Here is a 21,127-nt window from a genome sequence, read left to right as displayed (position 1 = left end):
AAAAATAGACAGCAACCATACATGTGGGGAATTCCTCATCCATTAGAGAGGGAAAGAGAAATCCAGGGCTAAATTCAGCAGGCTTTACCACTAATAATCTGAAGTGAATTTGCAGTTGCTTAGAACAGGACTGAATGTGGGCCCAAGTCTATTCCTTCTAAGCCTCTGATTTATTTGGATTTAGGCTATTACTAACTGTTCGGTCAGTCAATAATCCCACAATACATGTTACATGTGACCAAACAGAAATAACTGCATACTTCAGAGCTGAAATCCAGTTCCAAAGAAAGTTATAGATAAAATCATAAGCATCTTGATCATTTTCAGATAAATTCTGATCTTCTTCAAATGTCACCATGTGTTTTGGCACAACTTTTGACTGCTTCTGTATACTGGCAGTTTTAGGTATAACTCATCCAACAGAGTAAATATCTGTATTCCCATCCTTGGATGTGAGAGCCAGTATAAGGGACTAAATCTGAACTGTAAGTAAAATGATTATTTCCATTTGCAATTATTTTCCTTTGATCCCTTATCGATTCCTCTTTCTTTAGGAACACATCCCACCTTCTTTATTGTAAGCTAAGAATTACATGTAAAAATCTCATTCCAGCAGTTAGTAGTGATTCCCTCAGACAGTTATAAATGCAATGCATTAAAAGTGCCTGAAAGCCCACCATTTGGCTCTCAGGGTAACATCAAAAGGCAGTGCTACTAATGAGCAGCTGCAGCAGAGAGGCAGCATTTCAACACCATGAACTGAAAAAGAGTATAATGGCACCACCGCCAAACCCAACTAATTTACATCCCTTTGCATCAGCAACAGCTTTAAGATTTGGCAATGTCCTTTCCCAAACAAAAGAGGCCACAGCCAGCACAAATCTGACCTTCAAATTCGCTTCTGTGGTAGTTTTGACGTCTAACAAAAGTCTATATGCCTAATTTTCCCCCCCTCCCAGATTTGATGGATTCATCACTTCTTCCCCTTCTCCCTCCCCCCATTCTCAAGTCCATTGCAGACATATGCAAAGAATCTCATTCTGAGGCAGAGAGATGCCTGGGAGCTGTAGTTCCCTTCACAGCCACACCCTTCGCCAGGCTACTCCCAGACATGCTCTTTTACAGAAGGACCAGCAAACTGTTTCGTGGAGTGTTTTAAAAATTTCCATTTTCACAGTAGAACATGTTTACTTTCCTCAAGGTTTACATCCTCATTGTAACATTAACAAACGTCATTTTGCTTTAGTTGAAAAAGCCTTTATAATGGATCTAATTAAATTCTTCAGGCAGTTTCCTTCATATTAGCCATTGTATATGCCCCCGAAAGACAGCTTCTTCCCAAACTGGTTGTGTACAAGTTCATTAAAAATCTGTAACATCTGCCTTCCTGTCTGTGATAGAACAGAACAGAGTTCTGTTACTGACAGATGAAATTCATACTAAAGCATGTCCTGCAAAAACAGTATGTCAAAAGCCACAGCAAAAGAAAAACAAAAACAAAAACACTGCATACACTCCATAAACACCCAGATGTGAAAGTGATCAATAAAATGCAGGATGGCCTTTTTTAACAAGAAAATAAAATGTGCTTTTTTTGTCTCTTGTTAGCACTTCTTGCTGTTCCCTGCAGACTGATGGCAGCAGGTGCAGTATTCTCCTCTCCTATCTCCTCCCCCATCAATTGCTTCTGCTTTCCTACCTCTCAGCCAACACAAACCCATGGCATTTAAAAAAAAAAAAGTGCATGCCTTCTTTTAAAAAAAAAAAAAGCCAATCTTTTCTTATACCCTAAGGTAATTTTATACCCTAAAATCTATCTGTAAAATGTATTTCTGGAGGCCACCCAAGAAAACATGAAGGCACTTTCAGTCTGGAGAGCAGCCACAGTTCTTTAACACTCTTGAAGACAAACACTGGGAATTCATTAAATTAATATTAAATTAAATGTTCTTAAAAAAAATCAATTGGGCATGTCAGGAATCTCAAGGCCATATGTCAACACTGTAAAGTTTATACAAAATGTTCTCTATTATTTAAGAAACCATAGTTCTCAGGATGTAAACGCAAGGAGATGAGCCATCTGTTGTGTCTATAAATCAGCCTCTGAGTTATAAAAGAATGTTGTTTTAATTTAAGCGTAAGGTAAGGCGTTACTCTCCCAGGACATAGAAATCTATACAAAAGAAGCTATTTTAAAAGATGCAGGAGGAATGCTTTTGTTCCCACCCCACTGGGTGACCACTCCTCAGACAATCCTCTATTCAGGGGTTTCCTCGCTAGTAGATGTCTATTCCCTGCTTTTTCCTACATTTAAGTTACTGTAAAAGGAGAAAGGCTTTTTATTGGCATTATCATGGCCGGCATAGCTCTTTCGCTGCCTTGACTTTTCCTTCATCAGACTGGATTCTTCACTCTGCAACCTTGTTCTCTGTCTCTCTTTCTCTTGGGGGAGGGAAGGGAGGCAGGAAAAGGAGGAGGTAAGGGTTAGCAAATTAAAGCAGGATCCTTTAGCATGGAAGGCACTACAGATGTGCTGGGTATTTGCTTTCATTGTATGATGTGTCGCTGCTTTGTTTTGACGTTTTAATATTTTATTTGGCTTTTACCGTCTCCATTTTACACTGGTTTAACAGTTGTCAGGTCTGGGCTGTGCAGCTCCCCAGGCACCTTGAGGCTCATGAGTATTAACAAATAAAACATCGCTTTGAGGGGGGCAGGGAGAGAGATGCACGTGTGTAATTGTTCTTGGTTTCAGTGAAGCTTTACTTACGCCAAGCGGCCTGTTCCCTGGGGGGACCCCCGCTTTCTTCCCCCCTCGCACAGGCGAGCGCGCTTTGTGGACGCCTATCTGGGCTGATTGTGGGGGGCAGGCGAGGGGTGCTCTGCAGAAGGGAAGAGAGCTGGGCGGCGGCTGGGATCCGACGGTCTCCTTATTTGTTCCGCTGTGGGGTCTTCGCCAATAAGTAGCAAGAAAAAAAACATGTAAAAATCCGAAATTCAAGAGCGGCTGCGGGACGGTGCGTGTGGCTCAGGGAAGCGGTGGAACGGGGGGGGGCGACGCTGATGCTCCCTAGGCGGCTTTGAGCTTGGGGGTGCATCTGGCAGCGGGCGGGGGGCAATGGTGAGACAGGGCGGGGTCTGCGCTGGCCGTGGGGTGGGGCCGCGTGGCTGGCGGGGTGTGCGCCGATGGGGGGGCAGGGGCAGCAGCCGTCACCGTGGGGCGGGTGAGGGACATGGGGGGGGGGGGCAGCGCGTGGCAATTGTGGGCTGAGGCGCCACGGCAGTGACGGGGGGGGGGGGGCGCTGGCCGCAGCGTGTCGCGCAGATGGGTTGGGTGGGGCTGTGGAAGGCGGCGGCGGGGGGGGGGGGGCCCAGAGCGAGCAGCTGCGGGTGCAGCGCCGGCGCCCGCAGGTGGAGGTGGGGCGACAGCGGCCGCCGAGGAAGCTTTGGGGGGCGCCGTGGGGCGCCGTCCCAGGGCAACGGGGGCTGGAGGCAGGCGGGGTCCCAGCGGGGGGTGCACGACCCCTGGGTGGAAGTGTCAGCGCTTGGATGGGGGGGCAGGTCTGAAATGAGGGGCGGGACCGTTACGAACGTTGGGGAGCAAAGCCCCTAACGGCGTTTCCCGCTCGGGGCCGCCGGCTCCTGATTGGCGGCGGATGCAACCCCCCCCCCCTCACTCCCCGCGCGCCGCAGCTCAGGGGCTCGCGCCCGTCCACCGTCCCCTCCCCAGCTCCAGCGCGCGCGCGCTCACACACACACACACACACACACAGGATCGCACCGATTTTTTCAGCACCCGTTTCCTCCCCTTTCCGAACTTTACTGCACCCCCAGCAGCACTGACCCCCCCCTCCCCTGCGCTCGCCCCCTGCAGTTCTTAGCCCCCCCCCACCCCACCCCACCCCACCCTTTGCAGCTGCATTCACACCGCCCCTCTTTTTTGCAGCCTCTTTCACCCTCGCCTTTATTTGCCACTGCATCGCCGTTACTTCGTTGCATTGCCCCCACCCCCACCCCCCAAGACATTACACAGGCATCGTTTGCGGCGGGGAGCGGGGCGCCCAGCAAAAACCAGCACCATCCTTCAGCTATTCTGATAGAAATGTTTAAAACAAAGCCCCCTCCGGGCTCCTCATATGGCGACACCATTAACACATCGCACGTAGTACCCTCATCCTTTCATTCTCCTTCCCCCGTTCCCCTCTCCATTGTCTGCGATTTGCAACACACACAACCTTCAATCCAAGAGGGGCGGGTTCAAGGAAGAGGGGCAATTCCTCCCCTTGCACTCATACAGATAGGTATCAATGTATAAAACCAGCCCTGGCTCACGCCCTCCTCAACTCCCCCCCCCCCCACCCCTTTCACTTTCTCCTGTCAAATTGCAGACTGAGCCATCTTTCCCAGTCAGATTCCTCAATTGTGAACAATGTTTCCAACTAACTGGACGTCTAGTAAAGCAAAGTAGCACCAGGCACAGGAGGAGGGGGCAAAAAAAAAACCCCACGTTTTCCTTTTCTTCTAATTTTCCCCTCTATTGCAAACCGTTAAGACTGACTGACCATCCCTGGGGGAGCCAAGGCAGCGAAAATACCAAAAGGGTCTTGTCCACTCTGCAACAGAAAGAGGTTTCCTAGCTCCAGTGTTTACTCTGAACGATGCTGATTTGGTTCAGCTTGAAGATCTGGGGTTTATTCTTTTCTCCTCAATGTTTGCTCAGCCAGCACCTCCCAATCCTCCTCCCTAGCAGTCTCGCTGCCTCTCGCTCATCTCCCAGCTCCTCCACCAAAATGCTGCCTTTGAAATGCAGAGAAGGGGGGAAATCGCAAAAGTGCACCGCTTCCAGCCTCTACGGCTATCCCCCCAATCCCAAAACAAAGTGGGATGAGGAAAGCACAACATTCAATATTTGGGGGAAACAAATAATCAATGTAAAAACACTGCATTCTAGGAAACAAAAACACTATTCCCCTCTTCCTCCGGATGCGTCTAAAATTGCATCACAGCACAGTATTCAGAAGTGGTCAGAAATCAAATTTGTTCCCAACCTCCAAAAAAAATTATATATATTCATGTACCTGCAGCTCCAAGGAAAAACAGAGTCCAGATGAGATCCTTAGTATGCAGCATTGTAATCTGCTGTTGGGGTGGAAGTTTCTTGCAAATATATTTTTCCTTCAATAGGAGCTTGGGTGGATTAGAGAGAGATTTAGATGCAATGTAATTTTTTTTTTCAGAATTGTTTTTTGCCAGCTGCTCTCTAGCTGCTTTCAGAAGCTGATCAGAGAATGAGTGACAGTCCTAGCCTCAGCACACGCACACAACAGAGATCCCTGCGCCGTCCTGGATTTGGTTTGGTGAGGTTGGAAAGGGAGGAGAACTTGCACCTCACTGTGTTCTTCCACCCATGCTGGCCACAAATAGTACAGTGCAATAGGCATCAAGCAAGGACGTACTGTAGTTCCAATCGCCTGCAAAATATGGCATGGGTCTACTAGGATCTGGAGTCACTCACGTTCTGTACACATTTCCGTGCTGATAGAGTTTTGCTAAAAAAGAAAGGGAGAGATGTGTCTCCAGACTTATATATATGAGCATTTCAGGCATGCGGGGGTTTGGGGTTTTTTTTAAAGTCACTGATGGGCAAAGATGGAGCTGGTTTTTGGGAGAAGGTTCTTTTACAAAAGCGAAAGTTATCTAAAGTTCCATTTTATCCAAAATCCAAAGTGTGGTGTGGATTTGAGAAATGGTTCTGGTTTTGGTCTATTTTGTTTTCAAAACTTTGGCAGCAAGAAAATTTTGCAAAACTGGGGTGGGTTGGATCAGAATCCTATTTTATCCGAACTGCCAAAGTTTGTTGGGGGCTTAAGTTAGAGTTTTGGACTTGAAAAGAAAAGAAAAGAAAAAGAAAAGAAAAGAAAAGGCTCACTTATTTGGAAAGAGAATACCTCACTCTATGTTTACCTGAAGGCAGGTTTTAAAGCATCGTTCTTCATCTTCTGATGAAGGCTTTATGCAGTGTATTTTAGTCAGAAATGTACAGCCAGAATTTAGCAGGGCCTCAGCAGTTCCATAGATTTTTGCAAACAATTTTGAAACAGCAAAAAAATTGTGCCCAGATACTTAGACTTATGATGAATTAAGGATGCAAATATGATTCCTTAGACATCTACAGTTAATCCACCCATGTGTCAACCTCTCATACAAATGCCTCCAAGCCTTCTTCCGTGTAGCCCCCCACTCATGGTTCAATCTCCCTAAGCTTATCCACAAAGTCCCCTGTACAAACTACTATTAAACCCCACTTCTAGCAAGCCGTTAACAGTGAATCTTGTTGATTTGTATGACAAATCTGTTTGTTGTTCAATTTCCTTAAGCTCTTCTGTCTGCTTTTCTGTCTGTCCTTAAACTGTTGTCTTCTCTAGGCAGAGACTGTCGTAGGAAGTGCTTAGCATGTAGTAGGCACTACCCTAATCAAATAAATAATAACAATATTGTAGCCCCAAATTGAACTGCAGGCAGAAAAAGCATGGGTTGCAAGAACTAGATTTGTAAGCACAATACTATGTCTGCAAAAACAGAGGTCAGTGCTGGGAAACTGGCCTTTAAAACCAGATTCATAGTAGGGGTGTTTGCGGTTTGTTTTTTTAATCTCCCATGTTCAGATTATCACAGCTTGATAGCCTTAGTGATATCCTTTGCAAAATACAGGAGCTTTTAGGAATGAAATTTTAGATCACGCAATGGACAGTGTGTCACCCAAAGGGGGTTAAGGGGAGAGCTTTTGAGAGGATGAATTAATTGCAAAGGAAAAAAGGTGATTGTTTCTTTCAGGTAAAGTCTTCATTCTTTGCTCTCATTTCATAAATGTTACAGGAAATAACTTAATCTTAAATAGCCCATTGTTGCACATTCAAAAGAACTTGGCTTACGTGATTAATTATGGTTTCTATATAAAAAGTGAGATTTAAAATAAATATGACAGTTCTGTGAATACATAAAGATTCCTAATGACTGAGATATTGTATTGATAGAGCTCTGACAAGTGTAAGTCAATTCATGCAGAATACATATTTTGTAAAAAGATAAAGGCAGCTACGGTAGGTGTGGAACGCCCAGGGATTTTCACATTTTAAACAAATTTTGATACAAAGATGTTTAGGCAAGATTAGTATAAACTATAAATTCCAGAATTTTGCTAATGCTGCCCTAATATGCCATGCCAGAATATATTATTTCATATTTACTGATTTTTTTCCTTTTGTAGCAGATGGAATCCTCTCCCCATTTTATTAAAAATGCTTCCCTAAAAGGAATGACATTACTTATTGCAGTGTGATTGAAAACATTCCTTCATCACCTCTGTCCCTCGTAGCCCTTTGGTCCCATATTGAAATGATTATCTTCAGAGAGCAACCTTGCTCAGCCATTCCATATTCTATTATTCTTCCCCCTCCTCCAATTCAATGTGTGTACATACACCCACCCCCAACACTGCATTCTTTAGGGGTTTTCCTGCTAATGGAATTGCTTCAGGTTCCTTAATCTGCGAGGTACCCCTGTAAAATCTGAAAGTTTCAGGCACCCTCAGCTAGCTACTATTAAATGAAAAGCCAACCGTTTTTTGAGCATGCATAATTTAGGGAACCAACCCCCAAGAAACGATGGCACAATCTATTGTTACACAGAGTAGGCCAATTTGTGTATTCATCTTTGTCAAGAAGGGTGCTCCGAGTTGCCCTCAAGAATCGTATAATTCTAGCAGATTAAGCCAGCTAGTAGCTGCAATAGAGACAGGCAGAATTTTCATCTATTGTCCATCAGAACAGAACATCTTGCAAGGTTCTTACCCTGTGTTCACCCTCCTTTCAACCACCGGTTGACAAATATGGAAGATACAATGCCAAGCACTCTACTTGTCCTCTAGGGCCACAACGTCAACCTCCTCAATGAGTTTGCCCTGTCAAGAGGTCCTGAGAGGATAACATTTATTTCACTAGGTGTTGACTTACCTTGATACCTCTTCTGCTGCTGGATGTTTGGTACTTGGAGGATTTCAGCTGCATCTCTGAATCTGCAGCTACACTTGAGGGAGTTAGATACCTATTTATCCACCATTTACATCTGGCAAGAACAATGTCTTAACATTAGTCTCTACCATTAAACAAAGAAGAAGTTGAATTGTTATGTTCTATTATTATAATTAATGTTACAGTAGTACCTTGAGGCCTTACACAAGATGAAAGTCATATGGTGCTAGGAGCTGTACATTGCACACCATAGGAGACAGTCCCCAAAGAACTCAATTCATTGTACCACTAAGAAGAAAGCACTGTTTGGGCAACTATAGGAGCAAGGGTCAAATTTTTCCATGAAACTGGTGCACAAGAGAAGGAGCTATCAGTATAATCACAATTATGTTTCCATTATACAATTACATCGTTCCCATAGTTCTGCATGGAGCTTGAAAGATTTAAAAAGGTCAATTTGCCAAAACATTATACAAAAATAGAACACAGACATAAAAAAAATAGAGAGAAGAGCAAGAATTACAAGTCATCTAGTCCCCTGCATTCATGGCAGGACTAAGTATTATCTAGACCATCCCTACAGGTGTTTGTCTAACCTGCTCTTAAAAATCTCCACTGATGGAGATTCCACAACCTCCCTAGGCAATTTATTTCCATGCTTAAACACCCTGACAGTTAGGAAGTTTTTCATAATGTCCAACCTAAACCTCCCTTGCTGCAATTTAAGCCCATTGCTTCTTGTCCTATCCTCAAAGGTTAAGAAAAACAATTTTCCTTCCTCCTCCTTGTAACAACCTTTTACATACTTGAAAACTTATGTCCCCACTCAGTCTTAGGATTCTATGATTTAATAAAGATAATGGGACCCTAAATGAACCACCTGCTGTATAAAATAACTTCTGATAGTTAAAGGCTGAGATATAAGTCATGCTAACTTCATTCCCATTGAGCAGTCCTTTACTCCACAAGTAGTCTCTCAGACAACTTGTGATGTAAGAGGGGAGGAGCAGAAAGTACAGCAATGGAAGTGAGCAGTGAAAAAAGCCATTAGCTCTCCCCCACTTGCCTATCTCTGCCTTGCAGGAGGTCAAGGAATAAGTGGGGGACACTCTTTCACCTGTTGGGGACTGCCAAAAATGTGAACAACTCCTTGTATTTTCCTTTATAAATATTGAGAGAACAGTGACCCCAGATAACTCAGCTTCTCGAGGTAGTTTTTAATCCTCTAGAAAATTAGAAGCCAGTATTATGGAGAGAGCCTGATAGGCAACAACCCTAGATGCTCATTATCAAGAGCCTTGGATGTATAAACAGGGTAATCTTGAATAGGGGAAGGGAGGTACTATTGCCTCTGTATTTGGTACAAGTGCAGAGGTGAAAGTAAGCCGGTCCAGTCTGGTCCGATGTACTGGCAAGAGCCAGTAGGCCAGGTCGGACTGGACCAGCTTCCCCAGGCCAGCCATTTAAAGGGCCTGGGGCGCTGCTGTGGTAGTGACAGCTGGGAGCCCCTGGCCCTTTAAATCACCGCTGGCGCCCCAGGCTGCCGCCGTTAGCCCAGGGGCTCAAGTAGCAGGGCTCAGGCAGCGATGTAAAGGGCCTGGGGCTCCAGTTGCTGCGGGGAGCCCCGGGCCCATTAAATCGCTGCCCGAGGCCCGCTGCTGGAGTCCTGGGATAGCAGCGGCAGGGCTCTGGCAGTGATTTAAAGGGCCGGGGGCTCCTGGCCACCACTAACGCAAGCGGGCCTTTTAAATCTCCACCTGAGCCCCAGAGTAGCAGCAGCAGCCGGGAGCCCCTGGGGCTCTGTCGGCAATTTAAAGGGCCAGGACTCTGCTGCGGTAGCGGTGGCCAGAGCCCTGGACCTTTTAAATCGCCCCTGAGCCCCAGGGTTCCCAGCCGCCTCTGCAGCTGGTAGCCCCAGGGGTGATTTGAAGGGCCTGGGACTCCCAGCCGCCGCTACCACAGCCAGAGCCCTGGGCCCTTTAAATCTTGATTTAAAGGGCCCAGGGAATTAAAGGACCCGCCTCTTCTGGTTGAGGCCATGCCCCTGCTCAGGACTCCTGCATACTGGTAAGTCATAGTCTTTTGAGCTACTTTCACCCCCATACTAGTGTGACCACTACTGCAATTTTGTGCCCATTTCCGATGTCCACAATTGAAGTCGGATGTTGATAAATTGGAGAGGGTCCAGAGAAGAGCATGAGAATGATTAAAAGATTAGAAAACATGCCTTATCGACTCCAGACGCTCAAACTGTTTATCTTAACCAAGACAAGGTTAAGGTGGTGAGACTTGATCAGTCTAAGAGTACCTATATGGGGGGGAAATATTTGATAACAGGCTCTTCAATCTAGCAGACAAGGTGTAACAAGACCTACTGGCTGGAAGTTGTAGCCAAAGTAATTCATACTAGAAATGAGATGCAAAAGTTTTAAACAGAAAGGGTTAACCACCACTGGAACAACTTACCATGGGTTGGGATAGATTCTCCATCACTGGCAATTTTTAAATCAAGATTGGATTGTTTTTATTTCTAAAGATATGCTCTTATTCAAACTGAAATTAATCCAGTGGTCCTATGACCTTTGTTATATAGGAGATCAGACTAGATTATCACAGTGGTCCCTTCTGGCCCTATAATCTATCAAAGTCTGAACAACATGCTCTGTGTAAATACCCGATTCATTTCACAGGATCATTTTCTGCTGCAGATAGGAGTCTGGACTATGCCTGTGTAGGTTTTTTACTCATTTATAAAATATTAAAGGACAAATCACTCAGGCAAGCCCCTACCATCAACCTCAATGGGTAGTTTGGCTTGATTCAAGATGAAAACCTGTAAGATTTGGTCCAATTAAATTTAGACTTAAGGTTAACAAAAATTGGGATGTTGTATGTCAAAGGAATGCTACTTCTAAGCAGGGAAACCTGAGAACCAGCGAGATGATGCACTAAATAGACAGATGTTGTACAGTGTGGATGGAACTGCACAATTATAGAAACTATTGCAAAGCAGCCAGATCTTTGTCTAGCATCACCTTTTTCTCAGAACAACTGTTTAGTAATTGGAGTCCAAGGGGAGATTATAGAATACACTGCAAATTCTCTGTCTATAATTCTCTGTCTATAACAATAGCATGAGAGCATTATGGGGGGGCATCAATTATCAAACATCAGAAAGAAATAAGGACATGTGCTGTAAATTTGCATTCAATCTTTCTTTAGGTGGCAGAGAAAACTTCACATTTTAAAATTGCTACAGAGGTCAGATCCCATGACTGCAAACCTGATGCAACAGGACAGTTGCTATCTTGCAGATGTGTTGTGCAGGTGATCACTGCAAAGTAGTGGAAATTATAGTCCATTTCTCATGACATACATTATGCTGGGACCACTAATGAGAGAGAGAATTTGAAGAATTCAGAATGAATTAGAAGCACTTGTGTTTTTTCCATGAGAACAATTAAATGCAGAAGTTACAAACCACAAAAAGTAGATTTATTACTTATTTGTGGACTAGTTTATTACCTACGTTCAAACGGTACGTAAGCAAAACCTTCTGTCAGTTCCCTGGTCAGTGCATATGCTATTCTGAATATATATTTCTTGTATATTGGGTCACAAAGCTATGTAAAATGTTTGTCAAAACAATGCTTAATTCTAGACATTCTCATTTGAGAATATTCTCTACAAAACTCTTCTACTATTAAAGCAATTTTTCTGAAATCATCCTCGCCAGTAGATTATATATGAAGTAAATAACAGGCAATTGTAAATTACAGGGTAGTAACCCTCTGAAGGTGTTCTGGAGATGTCATAGCCCACAAGAATAAAGACAGTCACCAGAATCTCAGGGTATGTCTACACAACAAAATTATCTTGACCTAAGTTACGGTGACGTACAGCCCCTGCAGTAATTGAATTGCTTTTGCATGTCCACACTACACGCATCGTCAGTGCACGTCCTCACAAGGAGTGCTTGCACCAACTCAACTATCCATAAAAAGAAAAGGAGTACTTGTGGCATCTTAGAGATCGTGGGACAGCTTGTAAAAAGCAGCAACAATTGATGTAAGCAACGCAATGCCTACCGACACTGCATTGACCTAATTACATCGACATTGACTCTATGCCTCCTGTGGAGGTGGAACTATTAAGTCAGGGTAGTGGGCGAGTTACATGAGTGGGAGCAACATGTTAGTACAGACCCTTACAGAATTCGGCTGATATATTACAGTGCATAAATTCAAAAGCTGACCATTTTTAATTTTACATAATGGACTGAGACAAACTCCAAATTTGATTTTGACTCTTGCTCTGCTTTGGGATACTGCTGAGCACATTCATGCAAGTGGATACTGATGCATTAATTCATGCACACAGGTGCAAAACCCCACAAACATGCAATAAATCAGATACTGAAATAAGGAGGGAGACAAATTTCTTAAGGACAAGGGGTCATTCTGAATCATGGTGGAGTTACCAACAGCAATATAATGACATTATTGGAAACTTCTACCGGTATTTTTCATTTGGTTTTGTAGGGAGATTTTGGGGGGGGGCTTTGTTTCCTGGCTTTGCACTGAAGATCTTATACAGCATTAGATACAGCCTTCATGCTTACAGAAGCAGCAAGGATAAATCCTTTACTTTGTAAAATGATCTCAAAATCATTTTCCATTTTTTTTTTAAATCCCATCTAACCAACTCTGTTGGTGAAGTTAAGTAAGCCGAGAATCAGACTCTGAGCTGAGCAGAATCGGAGAACATAAGCATGATGCAGCAAAAAAAATAAACTATTTAAATGTTTCCTACTCTCATCATGTTCTTCTACCATATGCATTGTCTTATAATGCATATAACGGACCATAATTTTTTGGGTTTTTTTCTAATGAGTAAATATATTTTCAGCATGCTTATCACTGAAGTATCTATACGTCGATTATAGAGCATCCATCATAGTAGTATCCAGGCATTTAGGAGGACAATGGTCCTAGTTCTGCTATTAATTACACTGGGCATTAATTAGAAGAAATTCCATTGTACTCAGTGGAGTTACACATATGAAACCACTGCAAATTAGAGTAGAATGATGGTTATGTGAAAGTAAGTTCACTATTGCTAAGCATTTGGTAGTGAGCATGAAATGGTTCTCTTAACTTGCAAATCCACCTATCCGCCTGCTTTTAGTTAAGAATATATAAATATGCCTGACATGAGTGTTCAAATACATATAAAAGTTATGAGAAATCCTATCAGCATGAAATTCTATGCTACATTTACACTTAGGGTAAACAGAACATTCCACAGACGTAGTTCTTAAACATAAATGATTGGAGGGTTCTACTTGGGGCCATCTTAATGGGAATTTTAAAAGGTTAATAAAATTTTTCTAAGAGGCAACATAAAACTGTAAATATTTGAGGTGTTACAACCTGAGAACCAAGCAGAAATTTCCTTTAAATCATTCAGATTTGAGAAAGTTCCTTCTCTCCCTAATGAGACCAAAAATGAGGAGTCATTCATTCCCTCTCTCTGTGAGATAAAGGAATATTTTGTGCTAAGTTAAAGGACTTTCCTACTTGATTCGCCTTGTATTTATTATTAATTATTATTATTGTTATTATTGTTATTATTATTAAAAAAGAAACTTCAGTGCTTTCTACTATTTCTAACAAGGGCTGCCACAGTCTGATCTTTCCTGCTTTCTACATCTACTTCATAGCATGCGATAATGTCATGATGGTTCAGGACTGTTCTCAGAGCAAACAATAATACTTTGCACTTATATACCACCTTCTTCTACAGGCCTCCAAGCACTTTACAAACAGTGATTATTACTAATACTTATTTTACACAAGGATGAAGAGAGGCAAAGGAAGTTAAGTGACTTGCCCAATGTCATATATTGAATGAGTGGAAGAGCTGGGAATAGACCCTCAGAATTCTGGCTCCTGATCTCCATCTCTCATTATTAGACCACCCATGGGTGAAGGCCTAGGATCATGGAAACCTTCTGACGCAAATGTTTGGCATACAATATGGCATATAGCTCTCTTGTGCATGAGCTATCATCTCTCACTTCATCTGGAAATGCCCCCCAAAATGTGCCCTAGGTCAGTTGGTTGTTTCTGTACCAGCATTAGCTTGCTCACCTGAGCTGCCTTCTCACCTGAGCTACCCACCTAGACTCTCAGGTCTACTTTGGAAAATGTTATCCTTACTGACGTTATTACACTCAATCCTTTTGCACTGGCAGTCAGATTTCCTTCACATTGGAAAAATGTAACAACTTATCCAAGAGCTTCTTTTAACCTGATTTCTGTAGCAGTCTAAGGAGTACAGATGAGCTGTAAATAGTTGCTTCTTTGAAAACAACAACAGAAAACCTTGGCTGCAGCAGAAACTTTCTCCCTCCTCCCCCCAACATTTAGAATCCAAAGTGCTTTTTCTGTCTAGTTGTAATGACCTGGAGGGTGCTCAAATTGTATCCCTAGACTATTGTAGTTAGCCTGGTCTCTTTCAGCTCTCTTCATGCAAATGGAACCTTGGAGTGCAAAAATAGAGAAATCTATTCCTTTATATAACAGGTTGGCTCCCTTTTAAGGGCTGGGGGGCCTAGGGTGGGCTCAGTTACAGGACGAGATTCACCTGAGAGGAATTGGGTGATTGAAGGATCAGGAAGCTGTGGCAGATTCTAGAGAGTGAGAAAGGCTCGTGCAGGGAAGACCCTGAGACTAGTGGAGTTGCCTGAAGCAGGGAGAGATCCTAGCCAAGCAGGGGAGGGACTGCAAAGGCCCCGTGAAGGAAGAGAAGCCTTGGTCTGTGAAAACTTATAAATGGACTTTGTTTTGATTTCTTTTTAAAATATATTTATAAACCCAGTCCACAAGGAGTGGTATTTTTCTGACCAAGAAAATTCTGACGTGAGGTTTATTTGACCAGCTCAAGAGGGGAAACTGAGACAGGATGCCTATCGCATGACCCTTGGCTGCAAGGGGAGCAAAGGAGGCAGGTTACACTATAATTGGTTACACTATAATTACACTATAATTATCAGAAAACGTTTTTTAATCCTCCTAATACAGAATTATTTAGTGTAGATGCTATTAGAGGGAGACAATCGACCCAGTTGGTTCTGTGGCAGCTTTGCCAATGCACTGCAGGTATAAATGAGAAAAGGTTTTATTTTTCCTTGACATGCTCTGGAAACCTGTGATTTGGGAGGTGCTTAATGATTTCACGTGTTACTTAGAAGTAAGGATCAGAGGTTTTTTATGAGAGCAAATAAAGCCAGGGGCTGAAACAGTGCTTTCTGATTTATTGTTACAAAATGAAGGCCAGGAACTGTGTTGTGTTTTGTTGCTAAATAAAAGTCATTGAAGGCAGTGCAGGAGTTTATGAGTTAGACAAGGCAGGTGACCTTTCCAACCAATTTCACGAGTCTCCCAATTAGGGCTCCCCCTCCCACACAATTACTACTAAACCCCCTACTAGATAAGAGTTCCCCACATCCTCCAATCCACTGTAGCAAAGGTCTACCTGCACATTTATGGGGGGAGAAGGGGAAAGTACACACAAGCAGGTAGGCATAATGATCCAAATAAGAGAACAAGGTAGGTAGCGAAGGCAGGGGTGCGCTAATAAATAAAGAGCAAGGACCTCAGCATTCATTAGATGAGGAAAATGAAAGCACAAGTGAATAAGAAGAATTATGGAAATGTGGAGGTGGGAAGGGACTGCTGAACATCACATTAAAAAGACAGCATCCACCTTGCAGATAATATTCACATTGCCACAGGAGTGCCATTGAGAGAGTATTTTAGTCTTTGGAGGAGTTCCAACTAACTAGCTGCCCCTCTGTACTGTAACCTCAAAGGACCCCTGATTAGTGGGGATTTTTCCTTACATGACTTAGCACTAAGAGGCTTCATTCTCAAAAGCCCCTCCATCCTTCCAGGGAGAGAGAGTGTCTTTAGCTTCTCTAGGGAATCCCTCAACTTTCCCTTTGATTTGTTTTATTTCTGCCTAGCTCTTGCATAGCACCTAAACACTGTGCTATCATAGAAACTATAGACAAGGATTATATTACCCGCTAAAGAAGTGCAGCCATTTGTGGAGTGAAACATAGCAACTGTTTAACACTATATAGGTTTTAATATACTTGAAATACTGTTCGCCTAAAAGGCAACTAAATACTACTGTTAGCTACATTAGAAATCTGGAGACAGGTAGCAGGCATCCACCACCCTTCTAGAAACAGAGGACTCTTCTTTAATAATCATCAGTGGGCAGAGGGTGCTGGGCAAGATGGGACTCAAATTAAGGCTTAAGTCGTGCCTTGGACTTGTGCTGGCTGTCTGCACAGAGCGATTTTCTCCTTAATGAGGTTGTTAAAAAACAGATAGCTATCACTGACTGTAGTAATAACATGTGCAATATCAGATGATGTCATATGATGTAATTCTTTTGCAGATGTGTACCATCTGCACAGCGGTAGCTCCTTCTGAAGAGAAATGGGGTCCATTGTGGAAAGGAACAGATGGAAGAGTCAATAATGTTCAGTGTACTCTTAAAAGACTTCATGATTCTGGTCAGGTAGCACAACTGAAGAAATATTACACTTGGCAGAGTGCTGCTAGCCTGTGCAGAGCTGGCTTCAGAAGGGTGATCAGGAAAGACGAGTTCAGTTATAGTCAATACACTCCTCCTTTCCACTCAAGCCTTTTGTTTTCAGGGCTTTATAACTTGGCTGCAAACATTTGCTCACAGCTGAAACTTGGGGCCCAAAGCCTCAGCTCAGCAGCAAATTATTATTTTAACATGAAAAACCTTAATTCAGCCTAAGGTGCTGGACACAGGGGAAGTGGCTATTTTAAAACCGACTTTAAAAACAAACAAACAAAAGCTTTTGAGCCATTATGGAAATCTTATTCGCCCCTTAACATTTCTGGGGCAACTTATACTGTAACCTTTTGCAAACAAACAGCTGAGATTGACCTCAAGGAGCAGAGGATTGAGTACGACGATGTTTTAGTTTTATCCCTACTCTACCACTGATTCACCACATCACTTAACCTCTGTGCCTCAGTGTCCCCAGATGTCAAATGGAAATGCTAAGACTTACAGTGCCTGTAAATCTTAATTAACTGACGTTAAGTACTTTTCAATATTTGTATGAAAGGGCACAATAGAAAGTTAAAGTAATTTTGTTCTCATGACAAAGGAGGCAGACTTATTTTGTTGAGACTTTTCTGAAGTCATTAAACAAAAGTTGTACTTTTCCTACAACTGGAATAGAAGTAGCACTTTATGACTCACCCATTCAAAAAGAGGATAAGGAAATGCTCATAGGATCAGTCACTCACGGAAATGTTACAGGATATATATTCTTTCCTTACTAAACTTTACCTTTGCATCAAGCCATATCTATTTAAAATAGCCCATCCAAGTGACATGGACCTGATTGCAAGCTGACCTGCTGTCTAAATCCAGCTATGATCTATATGTGGAATGCACCAAGTGTGCTGTTTGTCTAGGGGTCTCATCAAGTTATAATTACAGGGTTTCTTTTGTGTGCTTTGCTTTAAGATAAAAATGCGTGTTTCCCAAATCAGAACCTGGTACGCTCTGTTAATATTGTTCAGACATCAGGGGACATGTAAGGTATTTTGGTAAATCTCATTAAGGGGATAAAAATTTCATTACAGTTGAAGTAATGCAACATCTTTGTGTAGGAGATTTCATTACACTACATAAATGCTGTTGGTGGGCAAGTGATTGAAATTTTACTTTTGATTGCACATCATTTCGATGATTATAGTTAAGAATAGTAATAATGCATGGAAATAGAGAATATCCCAAAGTCCTTTTCATGCTATGGTAGGGGGCTCATGCTAGGAAACTTACAATTACATAGTAAGAGACAGCGCCTGCCTAGAAGAGTGTACAATGTAACTAAACAAGTCAGACAAAGTACTGTTAACTCCATTTTAGCTGTCAGGAACTGAGATTGAGTGACTTATCTTGTGCTTCCAAACAAGATGGTTATGGCAGACCTGGGAACTGAAGACTGATCTCCTGTGTCCCAGTCTCTAGCGCCTTAACTGTAAGGCCAACCTATGATTCTATTCTAGAGAACTTTTCTTTTTGTGAAAGTAAACTTTAAAACCTATTTTATAACATGGCTTTAGTACAGTAGCTCTAGATACAGAGGATGAAAGCAACTCATGCAGCCTCACGATCTCATGAATGAATGTCAACTTGGTAGTTTCTCACTCCCATTACATTTTCCTATCCCTGTTGGCTCACCATGGTGACTTTTTGCCGCAGGGATTAAGTTAAACTAGTGCATAATGTGTTCTGAACTGCTCCTCTGTGGATTAAAGAGTGCTATTTGCTCTTAAATTACATTGTGCCTTGGATCGCCATTTTCAAGTTCTATGATTTGTGTTTTTGGCATCGTTTGCAGGAACTATAAACAAAGGAGTCGATTTCCCCGACAGTGATCTGTGAGATGGAAGACAATCATCCCCTTTTTTCTTACATGTTGAATTAATAGAGAGAAGCAGGATAGATGATGGTTTCACTTGTTGTGCCATTAGTGAAACATAAAACAGATGTGTGAAACACTGTATGTGTAATATGAACTACATTACATATTTATCTGCAGAAATAAAGTCCTGAATATAAAACAAGCACATAATGAAGTTTCCCTCTTGCCAGTCCTAGGTATTAAAAACGTATTAAATGTAAGATTTCATGCCAAAACTAAATACAGTTTGTTCAACTCTACGAGAGTGTTAAAAAGTGTTTAAATAATGGCATCTTGATCTTGTCTGTAGGCTTTTTAGATTCTCCATCCCTCTAGTACTTCACTTCCATACTAGAAAGTGGAGACTCTCTCCTTGCAGAGAAAGCCAGTGCTAGACTATGGAATAAGGCAACATTCTCCAAATGAAACCACCACGCCCATCCTGCGGAGCACATCACTTCTCTATTTCTCTTCTTTAATCTGCAACTAGGACATCCTGAATTTCACAGGTTGCAAGTGTCATCTCACAGGAGGAAGTGCCTCATAATTAAGTTAGCAATCAATATCTGCAATGCATTTCTTTCAAAGAATTGTGATGAGATTCAGATATGTCCACAGAATTAGTAATTAAATATGGCTGGGTGCACCAAGTACTTGAGTGTGTCATTTACTTTATAAACCCAGTAGAAAGGTTATAAAAATCCTTGCACTTGGCAAGGAACTCAAACTGCCCAGACCCCAGTCTTCTGACTGTGACAACAGCCTATCTGCCTGGCAGGTTACAACCCACCCAAAGAAATGAGAGAGCACTGATACAGCTGAGTCTGCTAGGTACAAATTTTTAAACATAGGTGTTTGTAATTGCCTTTCCTTAAATTAGGCATGCATATCATCCATGTGCATGCAAACAATGGATATCCAAACTTGGGTATTTGCATATGTAAAGCAATGCATGCATCTGAGTTTCAAGTCTGTACCTTAAACTTATGCAGTTGCCCAAAAAGGTTAGGAATCACTGTCTTAGTCCAAGAAAAATAAGGTAATTCAAAACTAAATGCATCTTCTTGCTAACGCTTTCTAGATTGCACCCAGAGTAGTACTGCAGTCCATCCAGCATAGTATGTAGCAATCGTTGTGCAGAGAACTTTTCAAAAGCTGGGTACCTTGTATCAGGTCGATCAGATACAAACTCCTCTTGTAGATTTCAGTGTACCATGAGATATCCCACCAGCATGTAACAGATGGCTCCAGTCTAGAAGGGAATCGGGAACCAAATTACTCTCCGATAGGCTTCCTGTGATGCCCAGTACTGTCCAAGCTACTTCAATTTTGTCTCAGGCTTTGCTCACTGTTAGGGTCTCTACTTTTTTGACTGTCTTTGGCTTGCCAACATGTCATAGCTATCCAAATATTATCAGATGTGGAAATTTTCTGAATAGCTGCAGGACAAAATGCCTCACCCAAAGGAAAAAGCCAAACTGCCTCTGTTCCACACTCAGGAGAGGGCCTGAGGCAGACTTCATACATCATGGATGTACCTATGGGACAACAACTTTGCCCCATTCAAATCAATGGGGCAACTCCCACTGACTTTAATTGGACCTGGATTTCACTTACAGCCCCTCATCCTCACACATACTTCTCCGTTTCTGCCATGATCCTTTTGCTTTGAATACAAGCAAAAGACAACTTACAACCCTAATGGGCCTTCCTTATTTCCTGAGACACTAGACAAGAGCACAAAGGGCTTCAATTTACCATTCGGGGCTGAAAAGCAATGTGAAGGTGAAAAGCTGACCCTTCCCCATGTGCATTGCTAAGCAGCATGGCGGGTCTGTTTCAAGCAGCAGCTCCTGTTTTTTCTGCAAAGTAAGAGTCAGAGCATTCAGAGGGGGAAACAGAATGGTTTTATTTATAGCATTCTATATGAAACATGCCTATTCCACAGGAACATGTGTTGCTTATTTAAGCTATATGTCTTCCATATTGGACTTCTCCCCCTCCCCCATGTTGAAAGTACATTTGGAATAGTTCACAGCATTATTCTGGCCACGCTGACCTCAAGAGAAAATCCAGAGAGACAAAACCCATCAATAAGCAGAACAAAAAAGAGGCAAACTTCCCCTTCCACCCCAGCCCTCATGAATTCCAGATCAACTAGCTTTTGTCACATAATAGCTCATACATCTTTTTTGATTGGCAGCCGAGCTCTAGGATGCTGTAGCCTTACTCATCAGGAGAAAAACTTCAATCGGCCAATGTCTCTTTCCACTTTGTGTAGAGCTCTGGTGTAACATGATATGTTGTATTCCTTGGCATCAGTTGCTTTTCAAGACTACAGCCTCTGAGGTACCACACGTGTTATCAAGTGGTAGACAGGCTCTTGCCATAGTTTCTGCACGTGCCCTACAGAGCTGGAGAGGGCCCTGCTGATTCTTATCCCAGTCTGCCTCTCCATTCTATCTTCCCACTAGAGTTGCTCATTAATTTAATGTAGTTGACAATAAACAGATCAGAGATTCGGATGGAGCCTCCAAAAGTTGTTACTAAGAAACATGTAACCTAC

At 42.6% G+C, this 21,127-nt stretch overlaps 1 protein-coding gene across 9 annotated transcripts in view; it reads right to left on the bottom strand.

Moving 5' to 3' along the window:
• The window catches only part of NCAM1 (neural cell adhesion molecule 1), a 251,770-nt gene extending 246,275 nt beyond the window's left edge, over positions 1-5,495 (bottom strand). The window contains exon 1 of one of the 9 annotated variants that reach the window (XM_043500815.1): positions 5,079-5,495. In XM_043500815.1, the coding sequence (XP_043356750.1) occupies positions 5,079-5,130 (52 nt within the window). In that variant the 5' untranslated portion in view covers positions 5,131-5,495. The remainder of the gene's footprint in view (positions 1-5,078) is intronic. The other 8 variants (XM_038380627.2, XM_043500819.1, XM_043500821.1 and 5 more) reach the window with 8 other exon arrangements.
• Positions 5,496-21,127: the final 15,632 nt, after the last annotated feature.

This window comes from Dermochelys coriacea, chromosome 22, assembly GCF_009764565.3.
Source record: "Dermochelys coriacea isolate rDerCor1 chromosome 22, rDerCor1.pri.v4, whole genome shotgun sequence".
NCBI lineage: Eukaryota > Metazoa > Chordata > Testudines > Dermochelyidae > Dermochelys > Dermochelys coriacea.
Note: the sequence above shows the minus strand (reverse complement) of the source record. Positions and strands in the feature narration are given on the sequence as shown.